Raw genomic sequence first — 17,627 nt, forward strand, 5'->3', positions numbered from 1 at the left:
ATTTTGGTAGTGTCTTTAGTTTATCCCTTGTGTGTGTTATTGGTTTGGCCAGCCAGTATATATGTTCCCCTGTGTGTGTCATTTGCAAGGTCAGTTGGTTTTGTTGAGGTATTAGACAGTTCAGTTTGCTGTATTTTGAGTTTCCTTATCTTTTGTTGACCTCTTTTAGGGCCGAATTTATCTGATGTTAATTTTGTATTTTTCTTACTTTTGGGTTAATAAAAAGCCCTTTATTTTGAACTTTGGAAGCTGTGTCTTTTGCCTTACTGCTTGGTCCCTGACAGTCACATCATTTCCATACTCATCAAACCATTCAGTGACTCCTCATGCCTTATGGATATGGGCATTGTTATCCTGGAAGAGATAGTCAGGCTTTACCTTTTAATTTGTTATGCGTGTGTACATGAAGGCTGGTTTAAGATGAGAGATTAAGATTCAGTCCACCATAGTCAGATAACTCCCTGCTTTCAGGCCAGTTATTTCAAATAGCTCAGGAGGGCGAAAAACAACCAACAGGGCCGGGGGCTTTTTGGCCACTTTGGACAAGAGATCTGCCACCGACTTGTCAGATCAATTAGGTAACTACACATAAAAGTGCATTATCACTCTACTGCCTCTGAACTTAGGAAACCTTAATTTAGTATTAAATTTCATATTTTGACACAGCACAGGTGTTAATCTAAAAAAATGGCTGAATTCCCCTGAGCTTCTTCAGGTTCAGGGTATTGTGCATGCTGGCTCACTCTCACACTGTCACACCTTAATGAGGCACTTGTATAGTACCACTGTTACTGTAACATTAACGCCTGTGTGTTTCCTACTATGACAAGTCAAAATGCCTGTGTGAAAGGCCTAATCCACAGTAAGTGCACATTTAGATTTTCTTAAGTTAAACGTCTACACTGCTCAGTAGAGCTTAACCAATGCTAGATATTTTTGGCAGCTACTGACAAAGATATTTGAAAGTTTTTTGTGACCAAAAAGTGGGAAATTTTATATTTGAAAAAGAACATGTCAGTTCTCTGTTTGACAAACTACATAAGGGTGCTATTTCTAAATTGCTGCAATCAGATCTTTGGCATTTCTCTAATTTCTTGTTACTTACAAGCCAATATATACACCGGCACTACTCTGTGATAAGCTGATATCAGCTGATATTATTGGCTATGCTGATTCATCAGTCACAGTTTAAGGAGTAAAACAAGTGCCCGAACTTGCGACTACAACCCCATCAATAGCACCACTGAACAAACGTTTGACTGGTGATCAATAGCCCTGACCTCTGCACAAAATCTGCAGCCATCAGGTCTTTCTAAATAAATTAGGTTGAGGTGATTAAGTCACTCACAATGAGTGACGGTGACAAAGTGATGTAGGATTAACATGCTGGCCGCTGGTTTTGCTGAGCTCAGGCATATGGCTTCAGCACTAACTGATAGTGGGATCACTGAGGCTATGCTGGAAGCTTTTGTCAAGTTTGATTATGTACTGGCCTGGGCAGTGTATGGCAGGCTTTGTGTGGCTTGGTATCACACACATAAAGCAGAAGTGAAGCTTTCAGGATTACTGGTGGTCAGCATTAATGAGCATCTAAGGCATGAATGCATTATAGATTTTAGATTTTCGGTGTAATGCAAGTTCCAGAACTCAGAATTTGATTTGACTCTGAACATAAGCTTCTACATATATGCAAGTCCAGTGTCATAACTTAACATTACCAGCTGGGCTTAGGGCTTTACTCTAAAATGTAAAACTAATATAGATGCATTTTGTTGCTAGATTTTGCCAACAATACGGAAAGCAGAAATGCTTGAAGATATCCTTTTTTTATATGATGTATAATGGCTAGTTCTAAATACTTAGGCAGATAACACTACCATTCAGTAATAGTTTGCTAGCAGTTGTCTGTATCTGAGAGCTGTAAGTCCCACTGCTGCACCAGCTTCTTTCTCCACACTCACAGCTCCTACAAATAAAACCTATTAATTACCATATGGAGGCTGTTGCCACAAAACCCACTGGAGGAAAAATAAATGAGTGCAGCTGGGGAATAAACCAGACACAACCTCAACAGAGACCATCGCACCAGTGTTAAATATGGCTACTGTAATTTGGATTTATAGATAGATAGATAGATAGATAGAAGGTTGTGATGATTCTTCCCTCTACATCATGATGATATTCCGTCTAAATTATGAAACGGTGAATTACAGCCTTAAACCCCTTGGGAATGTCCCTTTTGTGACTCCCAGTGAACATCTGAATCAGCCAGCTGGGACCTGAACTCACAGATATGCTCAATGATATAAAACAAAAGTGTCACACCTATCGAAGACCTCCAGAGCCAGTTAAAGAATATGAAAGGATGCAAGGAAGTGTCCTCACCAGGCTCTCTGCCAGCCAGCCCATATAGAGTAGTTATAATTAATGCTGGCACAAACTCCCTGTAGCTTAGACTCTTGATGACACTAAAATGAGGGGAAATTGTGTTGAAGGGGCTATATAAAGCTCTTCAGTGCCAAGTCACATGTGGCTCTGTGGCCAACACTTTCACCACTAGATGTGCCCCCTGTGATACTATCCCCCAATCAAAGATACCTACTGATTGTTTTATTATAACTGTGTTTTGTGCCTTGAGAATATTATCCACTACAAAGGAATTTATTTACATGAATAAATAAGCCAATGTCATTTTAAAATCATTCTATGTAAGAGAGTGTAGATAAATTGCACTGTAATGACAAATGTCATAAAAAATTAAAGACTTTAAAATGTACTGTATTATAGTATTAATATATATTCCAGAATTAACATCTTAAGTGAGTAGTGCTGCATTAGGACATCAGTGATGGATACAAGTATAAATGAAATTATTCTATAAAGAGATACAGACTATGTGTTTTTCTAATTAGACACTTCACAACACATCTCTTGCCAGCACACAGGCTGGAGTTAGAAAGCTGAAAATGAAACTAAGTGAAAGTGCTGCTGAGTTGACAGAAAGTACACACTGATCCTTCTGTCATCCTCAAGTGTGATGGGAGCTTATCCAATGACTGAGATGTGTTTGGTAGTCTGTTGCCCAAATGGAAGAGACACAATAGCCCTGTCCTACCACCCACGCTTGTCGTCTTGTGTAATAAGCCAGGAAGCCACGGTTGTTGTCCATCAGTTGTTCCATGAAGACATTAAAAGGATGAAGTGCACAGGATTCTTAAAGATATACTGTGGTACACTTGGCTGATAAAAATCATCCTATCATTCTTATATAGGCCTTTGTTAAAGAGAGGGCATTTGAGAGCTTGCTAAATAGTGCAGCTTTAGAGACTACTAGCTTAGTTACTACTGTGTGTCCAGCCAGGGAAACCCTCAAAGTGCAGGCTATAAAACTGTCCGCCAGTCCTTTAACACTGAGACTGTCTTCATCCCCCACTATATTAATCACAAGTTCCCTACTTATGTAAATTATACACTGCAATTTCTAACGTGGTAAATGATCTTCTGCTTACTATGAATTCAGCTTTCACTGCTTACTAAAAATAAAACCTGACTTGACATGTAACAGTAAGAAAAGCAAATATTAAAACTAATGAATGGGGCTGAACACATTTAGCTGGTATTGCAAATGCTGGCTCACTGTCACACTCTCATGGTTTACAGGGTTGCTTGAATAGGACAGACTCATCATTAATGTTATTAGTGACACCCGTGCTTTTCCAGCGATGACAAATCCAAATGTATGCTATTGCTCTTGGCCTTCCATAACTGTGTTAACTGGCTGAATGTGTCAACCTGCTGAAGACAATCTGCAAATTAAAAACAACAAAGCTAAAATTGTATCAGAGGGGCTGGTGACTCCATTTTGAGAGCTCTACTGATCTAATGTTTGCCTAAGTACTAGCTAAGTACCCAGCTAGGCTAGTTCACAAGCACACAGGTGTTTTCACTTGACTACACTATACACGGATCAGCCATAACATTATGACCAACTGCCTAACAATGTGCACACAGGAGTCAATGTGGCACTTGGTTAACACTCATGTCACTCTGCAGCTCACTGTGCATCTTCTGTGATTTGCTTCAATAATTCTACTAGCAGGAAGAGCACAGATGTGTCAACCATTCAGTGAAAATCTTAAGTAAAAGGAATGAAAACTGTCGTTGCCAGGACAAGTCAGAGATCATTTTTTAGACCAATTCAACAGCCTGTTGCTGCCTAATATACCCCACACACTGACATGTGCCATTGTAATGAAATAGTCAGTGTCATTCACTTCACCATAATGTTATGGCTGATTGGTGCATGTACTGTATGTACACATAATATCACAGGTAAATGAGAAAGATGTTAGGTATGACTGTAGACATCCAGATGGTCATGAGAGTCTAATTAACAGGTGACCAAGCATCCTATAATTGTATTGAAGAAATTTTAGCTGGTATATACAGCCAAGGTTTGTCACTATAGCTTTGACATGACATGTTTGCAACTAAATATTATGTCTCGCACTTTCTCATTAGTTAATTACTGTTATTTTAGAACTCGGTGGCACCAGAAGTAATTGTGTTCTACCCTGACAAAGCAGCCATTTGGCGCTTTAATATAAGAAAGGGGTTGTGTGCAGCATTAAACATGGAGACATGCTATGTGCATTATCTTGTCTTTGTACCCGTTGGTGCCTCTAGTCTATCTCTGATTCATGAGGCAACATGAACAACCTGAGGGGACATGAATGGGCTACTCTCATTTCCTGGTTCTCAACCTTTAGTAATTACCTTTGTGTGCCCAGAGGCCCCCTGTGTGTTTTAGAGGAAGAGAGAAATAAAGAGGAAGACAGTAAAGTTGTGTAGAAAAAAGCTGAATACTCTTATTGTAACAGACAGTTGTACAACAGCTCAGAGGCACAAGGCATGAAATATTAATTTTATTATTCATAGAGGTTTGATTATTCTCTTCTGCATATGAAAACTATGCAGGATGTTTTTGGGTCAGTTACCAATTTCTCCTAATGGATTTGATACATGGTTTTCCCAAAACACACAAATACAGTCCACATATTTGTTGTTCAGTCTAGTACAATGAAGTGCAACTCATTGTGAAACTCAAAGTGTCTGTAAAATTAGATTTGAAAAAGTGGTTGCCATCTCTTTCAAAATAATACACATAAAAAGACAGCCGAACATGTTGCGAACAGTGGATCTGGACGCTGTTACACAATTGGTGGATAGCCTATACACTTCTGTAAAAGTAGTCCTAAACGAATGCATTCACACTGAGGTACTTTTAGGGGACTTTCAGTACCGTCTTCGGTGTCAGGCTGAATGAGGGTCATTGTTGCCGGAGACTCAATACAGGGCCTTCACTCACAGAGGTAGTTGTGTGATTTTATCATGGAGAACAGTGTCCCTTTTAAGACAATGAACTGACCGCAACTGTGGAAAAGAGTAAAACTGCTCAAGTAGAACCCTTTTTATTAAAAACACTTCTGTACTGCTTTAATCAATGTGGTTTATAAGGCCTTCTTCATTTTTAATGTTTTTAACCTTTCTATAAAGTAAACAATCCAAAATTTTTCTTACTCTCCCACAATGAATTCTGTCTTTAACTGAATGTTTTCTGGAAAATAGGTAAATTTTTCCTTTTCTTTCCACCTCTAAGATGTCAAATAACAGACAGAAAACCCTGGTGTAAACAACTGAACTGTCAGACACACAAAAGATGAAACCGAAGCAATGAATCACAAAAAAATCAAGTGGTTACATATGAAAGCAAAGCACAGTACGTCACTGTGGGCCTAAAGTAAAAATAAACCATTTTTAAAATTGAAAATAACAATTCACCTTCCCAGGCAATGTAACTCTGTATTACAAAATTTCTTTTATTTGTAGAGACCTAATGCAATGATTGTTTAAATGCCTTTTCTTAGCACATGAACTCCCTGAACAAAAGTTCATTTGAACTCTACAAGTGCCCGTTTTGACAGTAAGTTATTTGTAAGTATCTCTTAATTTAGTTTGGTGTTTAAAGTAAGTCTTAGCTGAACTACCTTGACTTTTTTTTTAAAGCTGAGCTAAAGTGCGACATCTTGTGATAACCTGAAGTCATTACTTGGTCGGTTATCATAAAGCGGTTGGTCCTTCTCTAACCAATCCGCAGAAAGAATACTGAGAAAGCTGAACTAAAGTGCGACATCTTGTGGTAACCTGAAGTCATTACTTAGTCGTTTAACATAAAGCGGTTGGTCCTTCTTTAACCAATCCGCAGAAAGAATACTGAGACGTAACCTGAATAACCAATGAACGCTTACGTCTTCTCTAACCATTCCGCAGAAAGAATACTGAGACGAAACCTGAATAACCAATGAACGCTTACGTCGATTACAGAAAGTTGGCGTACAATGCATTGTGAAACCATGGAGGAATTATCCGAAAAGCTATAAACAAATATCCTCTATGTTTTGAAAAAAGGTAAAAAATGCATCAGATTTAGTAATGCTGCAGTGTGACTGGGTTTTGTTTTATTTACTGTGGCTTTCATGTTTTCTCACACCAATTTGTTTTATGCACATTATTTTATTAATGAATAAATGATATAGCTAGGTAGCTAACGGCTAATAGCACAAAGCTAACCAATAAATAACGTAAAATCTAATCAGTGGTATTGTATGTAAAAGTCATCACGGAATAGCTTTAATCACCGTATCTTGTCAATTCTGTTTTGCTTTCTTTTTTAACAAGTGTGTGGTCGTTCGTACGAAGATGAAGGTGGTCAATCTGAAGCAAGCCATTCTGCAGGCTTGGAAGGAGCGTTGGAGTGACTACCAGTGGGCTATTAACATCAAGAAAAACTTTCCAAAGGGAGCCACATGGGATTACCTTAACCTTGCGGGTTAGAGGAAAGACAGTGAAGCCCCACAGGCATCATATAAATGTCATATTGTGTTATCATTTCTGCTGTGGCTCTAAATACCTTTTGTGTATTCCAGAGGCCCTGTTGGAGCAGGCGATGATTGGTCCTTCACCTAACCCGCTTATTTTGTCTTACCTCAAATATGCTATAAGCTCCCAGGTAAGACAAACAGTATTGTTATAAAAATGGTGTAACTGAGAAGTGTGTCAAACAATTTGGTTATTATATAAGTTATGAATGCTACCCTCGCTTTCCCTAGATGGTGTCTTATTCCAGTGTGCTTACAGCTATCAGCAAGGTAACTTTATACTTGATATACTTTTTACTTTAAAATATGAGAAGGTTTCATGAATGTCTTTCTTTAAATTTTATTTATTTATTTGATAGTTTGAAGATTTTTCTCGGGAGCTGTGTGTCAAGTCGCTTTTGGAGATAATGGATATGTTCTGTCATTGTCTCAGGTATGTTCAATTATCCATGGTATAATCTTATCAGTTTAAAGCTTTTTACACACTTAATAACACACTGGCTTGGGGTAGCCAGTCAATGCAGCCAGTGGTGAAATCTATGTTTTGCATTATGCATGCTATACACCAACTAATATTATAAGCAAATTAGAGAAACAGACAAACAAATAAAGTAATTCCAAGTTACAAAAGTAAACCTGATTTAGTTGCACTCATATTAATGGTAAAATTTGGACATTTCAAGATTAATGTGTTACAACAACACAATAGATGCTGCAGAAAGTTTATTTTAAATGATTCACTATTGTATAATATACTGATTTGAAAAAAAAAACAGGCACTTAAGCTAAACTAAAAAGTTTTGGCCTTTAAATGCACTTTATGAAGTTTCCAGGCACTTTGTTGTTTTAGGTTATTATTGTTATTTATGTAAAGCTGTACATTTTTTCTCATTCCTCTTTTATCTCTTTCTGACTGCCTCTCATTGTTGACACTGAAGCTGTCACGGGAAAGCAGAAGAATGTATGGGGCTGTGTCGAGCCCTACTGGGAGTGGTGGTGTGGCTGCTGCAGGGCTGTGCCTGGTACTGTGAGAGGCTGAGGGAACTCGGCCCATCAGCCAGCACAGAGGCTAGTCTGAAAGCCTGCCAGGAGAGGCTACACAGTCTGATGAACAGCACCAAGAACCAAGCCCTGGTTCACATTGCTCGGCTGGAGGACCAAGGTGTTATGACTGTTTGTGTGAATGTGTATACTGTATGTTGTGTTTACAGACATACTCTTTTTGCTGTCAACATTTTGGTGCCATTATGACGGTGGTCCTGCTCTGCCAAAGCATAAAACTACATGAAAACACTCTGTAAATCTGAAGTAACAGCTGACAGAGTTTCCCATGGAGAGCTCTCTGAATTTAATAGGGAGCATGACATCTTAAAGTGTGTTTCTTGTGCCGATCCTCCACAGGTTCCTGGGGCAGCATAGAGCAGGCAGTGCTAAAAGTGACAGATGGCATCAGCAGTGTACCTAAACAAACATTGAGGACTAATTTAGAGGAGAGCTTGTCACTAGTAAAAGGGTGAGAATTCCCATCACATTCCTTAAAACTAACTACTCAGAACTATTTACACATGACTTTAGAAACCATCACAGTCCATGATCCTCGTGCTAACTCTGGACTCTTTCCTCAGTATCCCTTTGATGCTGTCTGTACAGAGTGACCCTCCACCCAGTGCCTCCTTCCCGTCTGTCCACGCCTTTATTATGCTGGAAGGCACCATGAATCTGACAGGAGAGACACAACCATTGGTGGAACAGCTGATGATGATCAAGAGAATGCAGGTGAACATTTAGCTTTAAAAATCATGATTGGGACATTTACTGACTATTTTATTTCATAGAACAATATGTGAAAATGTATTGGCCTTGTGTTAACCACAGAGACTATTCCAGATGCTTAACCAAAAACCCACTGATTTCAGGGCAAGGGAACCAGAAGTTCAAAAATGCTACCTCATTTCCAGGTTTTACAACTCACTACTACGGCACTCTGTGTCACAAGTCCAGCTTTCTATGGACAGTCCTGTGTGATTTTACATTGTAACGCTGCTGTATTTTTGCATAAAATGTACCGTGCTACACCTGGAAATATGACATCAATTTGGCAGATAAAGTAAGTTAATTACCAATTTTCACTGGCATTTTGCTACTGGAAAGTTCCCTGCACTATCATAGTGCATTACTGAAGCCTCTTTGATTAAGGTTGAAGTGTATGGCGTATACTTGCAAAATTTCTCTGTTACACCAGTCAGTTGAAACAGGTGCAATCAGTTGTCCCATATATTTTAGATTGTTAACTGCAGCCTTCTCAAATTGTTTGTCCTCCACAGCAAATTCCTGCTCCTCTTTTTGTCCTGGAGATCTGGAAGGCCTGCTTCACTGGCCTCATTGAGTCACCAGAGGGCACAGAGGAGCTCAAATGGACTGCTTTCACATTCCTCAAGGTAAAACCTAGCTCTAAGTTGAACACAAAGTCTACATTTCTCTTGTTATTTTGACATTAAATTAATGGCAAAAGTCAGTGAGAGATTTTACTTTCACTTAATAGTCGGGACCTGACTAGACTTGGTATAGTTTAACTTTGGTTTATTAAAATGCTCTAATCAGGTAACAGTAATTACATGACTTTTTAAAATGTTGTCTAAGTGAACTACAGTGTAAGTACCCCTAACAGACTCGACCACACTTAAATCCATTTCTTGTTTGCTTTTTCCCCCCATAGATCCCACAAGTATTGCTCCGACTAAAGAAGTATCCTCAAAGTGACAAAGGACAGGTAAAATAGTCGACTCCCGGATAGCTTTCTAACAGATAAACACACTGACATGGTCATCTTGTATTGCCAAGGAGACATGGTCTAACATAGGAATAACTGTTGAACACATTGACATGGTCATTTTTTATTGCCAAGGGGACATGGTCTAACATAGGAATAACTGTTGGTATGTTTTTAAGCTGTAATGTGTGAACCTTCACTGCCACCTTTAAACACAGCGCATGTATTTTTTACAGGACTTCATGGAGGAAGTGAATATTGCATTTCAGTACTTACTGAAGCTCACACCACTGTTGGACAAAGCTGATCAGAGATGCAAGTAAGCGCCCCAAAAATCCTGCTACAGTGACCTTCATTGCCTGTAATCTCATGGTAAGACACTGTAGATAAGAAAGCCTGCACCATGGTTATTATTATTTTTTTATCTTTATACAGCTGTGACTGCCTTGGCATGCTGCTGCAAGAGTGTAACAAGATTGGTCTGCTATCAGATTCGAATACCACCAGCCTCACTTCAAAACGGTATGGGTTCATATCTCACAGTGGACACGCATGATGCTCAACATAAAAAAATATATATATCAAGAATTAAGTCCAGCAGACACCTCTTTGTTCTTTATTTTTGTGCTCCATTGGTTAATATGATCATGGGTAAAATTTAATTCACCATATTCACTCAATATCACACATATAGTATATCCCCAACCCCCTCCACGCTCACACACTCTCTCTCTCTTTCTCTCTCTCTCTCTCTCCCCTTCTCCCTCTCTTTCTCTTCTTCTCCCCCATACCCCTCCCTTCCTGCCCCCTCTTTCTGTGCACCTTTGATTCAGGGCTGAGGACAGGGAGTTTGCCCCAAGGCTGAAAACTGCAGAAAATGCTAACATCCAGCCTAACCCAGGTCTCATCCTGAGAGCTGAGCCCACTGTCACCAACATTCTCAAGGTAGAGCACCATAACCTGAGCTGTATTACAATGTTGATATAGTGATGGTGATTATAGTTCTGGGCCCGTATTCACAAAGCATCCTAAGCCCAAAGAGTCACTCCCAGAGATGAGATTCTAAGAAAACTCTTAAAATTGTGACGTTTTCTAAGAATTTCTCCTTAAAGTTAAGGATAGTTCGTAAAGATAAACGTTATTCACAAAGCATCATCAAATGCTCAGACAGTGATAATGTTTGTGGTTAATCTTATTAGAGATGCGCACATCTCCCACCCAATGTGATGATGCCATCATGTGAGAAATGTAAATGATCAGAGCATTAAGATATTTGGCAGCTAAAAATGAAACTGCTCAGCAGTGATGACGTGTTTCTGTTGCAGCCTCCCATCAGCAGAGTGGTCACTCAAAATGTTACAGTACTTTCAGGTCTCATATTGTGACATACTACATTTCATCTCCACTGTACTTTTGCACCTTCCACCTTGTAATGTCATTGTAGCAAGATTTGAAAATGGAGTCTCTCACTTGGTTTACTGATGAGGGGTTCAAATAATGGCTAGGGCCGAGGGGTTCATGCTGCAAGCTTTTAACACCACACTGACACCCTGAGTTATGTGTCGCCTCTCAGCAGTTAGCGCCGCCCCCATGTGATCGAGAAGCCTAACAACGGGGTCAACCACACCTCCTCAGTGAGATAAAGGTTTTCTCAGAGCTGCTCTGAGAAATCACTTTTAAGCTGCTACTCCTTGCTAGGCCGTATTAGGCTAAGTTAAAAGCTCTCTGAGAGTCTGTCTCAGAATGTTTGTGAATATGGGCCCACATCAATACTGAGTAGTATTCAGAATGTGGACAGATATGTCCAGCGATCTTAAATAAATGTGCGCACAGAAATGTTGTTATATTCACAATGCCTTGGTAATAAAGCACAGAAAGTTGCCTAATATGAAAAATGTATAAAAGCATTTCATATCAGGGGAAACAGTGAGAAGAGTTAACAAAGTTACACACTAAGATCATTCAAGTTAAATATGTGTGTAAGTAAAAATGAACTCTTTCCTCTATGTTTACTAGACTGTAGATGCAGACCACTCCAAGTCTCCCGAGGGCCTTCTAGGGGTCCTGGGACACATGTTGTCTGGGAAGAGCCTGGACCTCCTCCTAGCAGCAGCAGCAGCCACTGGGAAACTGAAATCCTTTGCACGGAAGTTCATTAAGTGAGTAAACCATCCCCTTAGTTACCAGAATCATGGCTTTTCATACCAGTTCAGTGACAGATTGTAAATGGTGCTGTGTTTGCCCAGTCAGCAACTTTAGTTGATTGAAGGAGGGTTTTAACAAGATGTTTAATATCTTGTAATGGCCTTTCTCTTTTTCTTTTTTAAGGCTTAATGAGTTTCCCAAGCACATCATTGGCGAAGGATGTGAGTTCAAACACATGAGTGACATGTTCCAATGTGGGCGTTTCTGTCTTCATTGACGTACTGTTTCCTGAATGAGATCCTAACACTGAGGATTTTTCTCTCCTCTCCGTCAGCCAAGTCTGCATCAGTACGGGCCCTACTCTTCGATATCTCTTTCCTCATGCTCTGCCATGTGGTGCAGACATACGGTTCTGAGGTTAGTCCATGGCAATTCAGGCATATCAAAAACAGTGGTACACTATTCTGTGAGGAATCTACAGCGAATCGGCCTGTTGTTTCAGATTAAGGCCACAAGATGTACAGAGACATTACTGCATTACTGACCTAACGTTCTCTGCAGTATACCTATGCTTGCTGAGCAGGTTGTTTGCATCTGTGTCATCTGTCTATTTTGCTTTATTAAGCCTTAACAGATTCATACAGTTACATGGCTGCCCCATGTCTTCCATGTCCAGGTGATCCTGTCAGACCCCAGTCCTTCAGGAGAGACACCCTTCTTTGAAACATGGCTGCAGACATGTATGCCTGAAGAAGGCAAGACTCTGAACCCAGATCACCCCTGCTTCAGACCTGAACCTGGCAAAGTGGAGAGTCTGGTCACTTTGCTGAACAGCTCCTCAGAAATGAAACTTGTGTGAGTTGCAAAACAATTTTTTGTGGATGCTTTATCAGCTTTACTGACATTCACTGAACATACTTTGTCACTTATGAAACAGGAGGGGTTTCCTTCCTTTTTGATTTCCATTCATTTCACTGACAGGTTAAAAATGACTTTGCACATCGTCAAAACACCTGCACTTCACCCCCAGTCCCTCTATTATAACCTTTAGATAAACACTTCATACTTCGGTATACTTCATACTTTTTTCTAAGTTTTTTTTGACTTCATACTTCAGTATTTCATTCATTCATTTTTATTTTAATTATGACAGTTGTATGTCATGGAAATTTCAAGCAATGCTCTAAATAGGGAATTTCCTCTGACGTTTGTCTGTTGTGACAGTCAGGTGAAATGGCATGAAATCTGCCTCAGCACTCCAGCAGCTATCTTAGAGGTTCTGAATGCGTGGGAGAATGGTGTTCTTTCTGTGGAGGCAGTCCAGGTTTGTCCAGCTTCACAATTCTTGGTATTTATTTTTATTTGTCTTCCTGTGGGTGGAAAATCTTCTTCTCAGAATTCCTGAGTGTGCAGTGGGCATGTGATGCTCAGACCATGTCAGTAACCACCCAAATTCTCATTATCTAAGACTTTAACTTTTCCTATACTTCAGTCATGATTGCATTACTCAAGGAAGCTTGATGTATTCTGTGGAAACTGACAAGTAATAACAGTTAAACAACTTGCAACAGCAATGACGCCCCAGACTTTTGTAGATGTAGCCGACTTCTCTTTTCCTCTCTCTTTCTTTCAAGTCTGGGTTTTTGGTTGGATGCTGTTTTAGTCAGTATCCTCTCTCCCCACATTCTTCTAACCACATTCTTCCTTCCCTTTTTTCTAACTGCTGTCATCTCTCTGAGCGTAGAAGATCACTGACAACATCAAGGGTAAAGTGTGCAGCATGGCCGTCTGTGCAGTGGCCTGGTTGGTGGCTCACGTCAGGATGCTGGGGCGGGATGAGAGGGAGAAGCCTCAGACAATGATCCGCCAGCTTGTGACCCCACTGTATGGGGAGAACACTCTGCAGTTTTACAATGAACGGTACAAATGATTGAAACCCACACTAATACTTCACAACCTGAGCCCATGATCAGATACCAGTGTCCTTCACGTTCCACGATTACATGGATTTACAATAACATCCTCTGCCCCTGCACTCTCACTAGTGTGATCATCATGAGCTCCATCATGGAACACATGTGCGCAGATGTCTTCCCACAAACGGGCGCGAACCTGCGCCCCCCAGAGGAGGGCCAGGATCCTATCCCATACCGCAACCTCCTGCCAACCAAGGAACCCATTCACAAGGCCCTCAGCAAGCAGTTCCAGGCTGTGCTACGCAAAGGCTGGGTGGACAGCCGGGCCCTGCATCTGTTTGAGAGTCTTCTCAACATGGGAGGGGTCTTCTGGTTCACCAACAATTTGGTGAAGGTAGGAGGACCAAGAAAAGGTGCTGATAGCTTGACACCTCAACATTAACAACTCTGGCTACATCTAAAGGCTGCAGCTAACAATTGTTTTCATTTGTGAATTATCTTTTCTCTAATAATTGATCATTTTATTTTTTTACTCAACATGTAGTTCAGAACCAGTTTTCTGTAAATAGGCACTGGTGGAGAGTTCTCTTTTTAACCAGCTGTGAGGAAACAGCATTGTGATTATGCTAGATTAACCTGTTTAGGAACATACCATCATTCTTAGATTATTTTTTTTTCCCTGCCGCTCTGTAAAAGAGCCTAGTTGTGGTTTTATGTGTTTTGTACCACTTCTTAATGGATTGTTGTGTAAGTGGGCAAGGCGCCATGAACATACATACTCTTTACTGGTTTATTTAAAGATGAGCTCTGTAGTTGGAAACAAAATCAGTAGTGGTTACATTCAGTGTAGGTTTTTTAAATATATAGAATACCATATTTGATAGCCACCTGTTTTCTTCTTCTATGCCTTTTGCACACAGATTGCTCAGTTTCTTCACAAACCATCGCTACTAACCGTTCATTCGTGGGCTAGCATGATTTAATAAGCAGGAAAGTTGTTGCTTGTGATTGCATGACAAGGGCCTGCTCACTGCAACATTGCTTCATCACATTACCAGAGGTCATAAACTCTGTCTGGCACCTTTGTGACGGTGACTAAAACCCAGTCTTATGGATGGAAAAGTGCAGGCAAAAAAATATTAGAGGGTATGGGCAACAGTTGGATAATAATTGATGTTTGTTATTTCAGGAGCTGCTGAAGGAGACTCGACAGGAGTGGGCCAATCGGGTGGTGCAGTTACTCTACAGCATCTTCTGCCTTGACATTCAGCAGATCAGCCTCACCCTGCTGGGCACCATTCTGCCTAACCTGCTCACAGACTCCGCCCACTGGCACAGGCTAGCAGACCCACCTGGAAAGGCACTGGCCAAGTAAGAGAGGCTTCATACTTTGACGGTGATGGTGGCAGTTTCTGTTGTTGTTGCTGTTTTGTGAGATCTGGGCCTGTATTCACAAATATTCTGAGACAGACTTTCAGAAGAGCTTTTAACTTAGCCTAAAAACCCCTGGCAAGGAGTCCTAGCTTAGAAGTGATTCAGGAAAATGCTCAAAATAACTCTAAGCAAGGAAAACATAAGAACCTTTATCTCACTGAGGAGGTGTGGTTGACCCCGTTGCTAGGCTTCTCGATCACGTGGGGGCGGCGCCAGCTGCTGAGAGGCGACACATAACTCACAGAGTCAGTGTAGTGTTAAAAGCTTGCAGCATGGGGCCCTTGGCGCTAGGCATTATTTGAACCCCTCATCAATAAACCAAGTGAGAGACTCCATTTTCAAATCTTGCTGCAGTGATATTACAAATAATAATTGAGTGCTGCTGACTGTAAGGACGTTCTCTCAGGCACAGCAGAGCAGACAGTATCATCACACACAGAACAAGACTGAACAACAGCTTTTTCCCCACCGCAGTAAGACTGATGGCAAATACAAAAATGTGAAAAATGTGCAAAAACCCCTCATTACCTTATTAAGTAAAATATGTGAAATACCATGTGCAATATTGGAAATTCACCATCTTGTTTATTTTATTTTTCTATTCACGTTTTTTACTATTTTATTCTTATGTTACTTTACTTTTAGACTAGGTGTTCTTTTTCTGGCCTTTGACTCCAAGAGAGCCCTGTACAAGAATTCCTATATGCCTAGAGTCTGTTTATGCATAAATGCCAAATAAAAATCAGCGCAACATTTCAGCCAGTCATGTGTCTCAGTGAGCTGTATTCCAGCTATGTCCATGAGCCTGTAAGATGTGAATTTACATTGGAAATTAAATGTAGTACATCACAATATGGGATGTGAAAGTGCTGTAACAGTATGTGTGACCACTCTGCTGCTGATGGAAGGTTGTGACAGATAGGTTATATTACATCACTGCCAAACACCCTAATGTCTTGATCACTTTCATTTCTCACACTATGCTATTATTGCATTGGGTGGGAGATGTGTGCACCCCTATTGGGATCAATCACAAACATTATCACTGTATGATCTAATTTTTAGCATTTGATTAACTTGTTCAGCATTTGGAGAGTATTTCTTCTGTCCCTTTGTCTTTCCATCATTTTATCCTCTGCTTAACAAACTCTTAAGCCTCTTAAAAGTCCTTGTCTCTACTCCTAACAGTTTACACCTTATGAGCCCTCTTAGGGGCCAAGATGCTTGAATAAGTGTTTTCTTTACAAGGATCTAATCATAACTTTAAGGGGAAATTCTTAGAAAATGTCACAGTTCCAAATATTTTCTTAGAATGTGTCACTAGGATCGATTCTTTGGGCTTAGGAAGCTTTGTAAATATGGGCCCTGGTGTTAACTTGACGCCCTTGATTACTTGACAGGTTATCTGTGTGGTGTGCCCTCAGCTCTTACTCCTCTCACCACAAAGGCTCATTCTCAGCTCGTCAACGCAGAAGGCAGCGAGAAGACATTGAGGTAACATCCACCTAAGACCATAGACTTACTGTGTTACCCAAGAAAATTATCTGAGGTCATTTGGATCAGGGGTGTAATGGTAAACAAAAAACACAATTTGGGTACACTTGAAATGCATTGATATATGTACAGTGTATCCAGAGCGTGGAAAAACACTGCATGCTTTTAAAAGAACTGCATGTTCAGTAGGATTCATGTACTGTAACAGACATTCTTTTGTTTCTATTACCTATTACACCTGTTTACATTTGCAGAAGTACAAGTATTGCACTTCCTTTTAGGTGCAGGTTTGTATAAAAAAAGAGTGAGAAAGACGTTAAATGTGAAACTTATTTAATACAGTGTTTTAGGGATGTGACAATACCACTTTTTTCAGACCAAATACAAGTATGAGTACTTACATTTTAGTATTCACTGATGCCGAGAACTTAATGCAGTAGTTCTACTATAAAAACTACAATTACCATATAAGTATGACTTTAGAAACGGTTTAATTTCATGTGGTTTACTCTCTCATAGTGATTAAATAAAATATCCTATTTAACAGGAGGCTGTTCAAATCACCTGAAAACGTTGTGATAAAAACACAGCACTGCCACCAGTCCTACTGAATAACATGTCTGCAGCCTGCTACCCAGCATACTGGAATACAATGGATTTTTAACCTTTGTATGTTCATTGTGCTCCAGTCCTTGTTTATGTAGGACCCCGGATTTGGAAAAAAATGTTCTGTATGCAAAACAAGTCTACTGTTAACTACTGTTAAAGACTGCATTTGGTAGGAAGACGTGTATCTTTACACCCCCAGCATGAGTGAAAACTCTGTTATATAGCTATAATGGATTTTGTTGCTACAAGTAAGTAGGATACAAAGAACGATATTTTAATGGTGTGTAGTAAAGTATTGTCCAATATAAATATTATTTGCTG

General features: G+C 40.0%; 2 protein-coding genes across 3 annotated transcripts in view; both read left to right on the forward strand.

The window, feature by feature from the left end:
- The first annotated feature begins 6,339 nt into the window (after positions 1 to 6,339).
- On the forward strand, positions 6,340 to 16,731 carry med24 (mediator complex subunit 24). 2 transcript variants are annotated; one of them, XM_020606149.1, is made up of 22 exons: positions 6,340 to 6,468; positions 6,739 to 6,889; positions 6,987 to 7,069; positions 7,170 to 7,208; positions 7,298 to 7,371; positions 7,877 to 8,100; positions 8,340 to 8,451; positions 8,564 to 8,714; positions 9,263 to 9,376; positions 9,655 to 9,708; positions 9,945 to 10,027; positions 10,144 to 10,230; positions 10,542 to 10,653; positions 11,725 to 11,867; positions 12,037 to 12,074; positions 12,188 to 12,270; positions 12,530 to 12,708; positions 13,078 to 13,177; positions 13,598 to 13,773; positions 13,899 to 14,163; positions 14,959 to 15,140; positions 16,604 to 16,731. In XM_020606149.1, the coding sequence occupies exons 2-22, from the start codon at positions 6,760 to 6,762 to the stop codon at positions 16,710 to 16,712; spliced, it is 2,538 nt and encodes an 845-aa protein (XP_020461805.1). In that variant the 5' UTR covers positions 6,340 to 6,468; positions 6,739 to 6,759; the 3' UTR covers positions 16,713 to 16,731. The 2 variants fall into 2 exon arrangements, with proteins under 2 accessions (XP_020461805.1, XP_020461807.1); XM_020606151.1 differs by having other exon boundaries at positions 10,554 to 10,653.
- Positions 16,732 to 17,535: 804 nt separating this feature from the next.
- Positions 17,536 to 17,627, forward strand: part of LOC109963528 (mediator of RNA polymerase II transcription subunit 24-like) — a 3,542-nt gene continuing 3,450 nt past the window's right edge. Inside the window, exon 1 of the mRNA XM_020606106.1 lies at positions 17,536 to 17,558. Within this exon, the coding sequence (XP_020461762.1) occupies positions 17,536 to 17,558 (23 nt within the window). The remainder of the gene's footprint in view (positions 17,559 to 17,627) is intronic.

This window comes from Monopterus albus, unplaced genomic scaffold (assembly GCF_001952655.1).
Source record: "Monopterus albus unplaced genomic scaffold, M_albus_1.0 scaffold76.1, whole genome shotgun sequence".
Taxonomy (NCBI): Eukaryota; Metazoa; Chordata; class Actinopteri; order Synbranchiformes; family Synbranchidae; genus Monopterus; species Monopterus albus.

Excerpts from the sequence above, each read along its gene's own strand:
- med24 (XM_020606149.1), top strand. The coding sequence starts at position 6,760 with ATGAAGGTGGTCAATCTGAAGCAAGCCATTCTGCAGGCTTGGAAGGAG. Across the intron at positions 12,709-13,077 it reads TCCTCAGAAATGAAACTTGT|TCAGGTGAAATGGCATGAAA; the intron begins GTGAGTTGCAAA and ends CTGTTGTGACAG. Across the intron at positions 13,774-13,898 it reads CTGCAGTTTTACAATGAACG|TGTGATCATCATGAGCTCCA; the intron begins GTACAAATGATT and ends CACTCTCACTAG.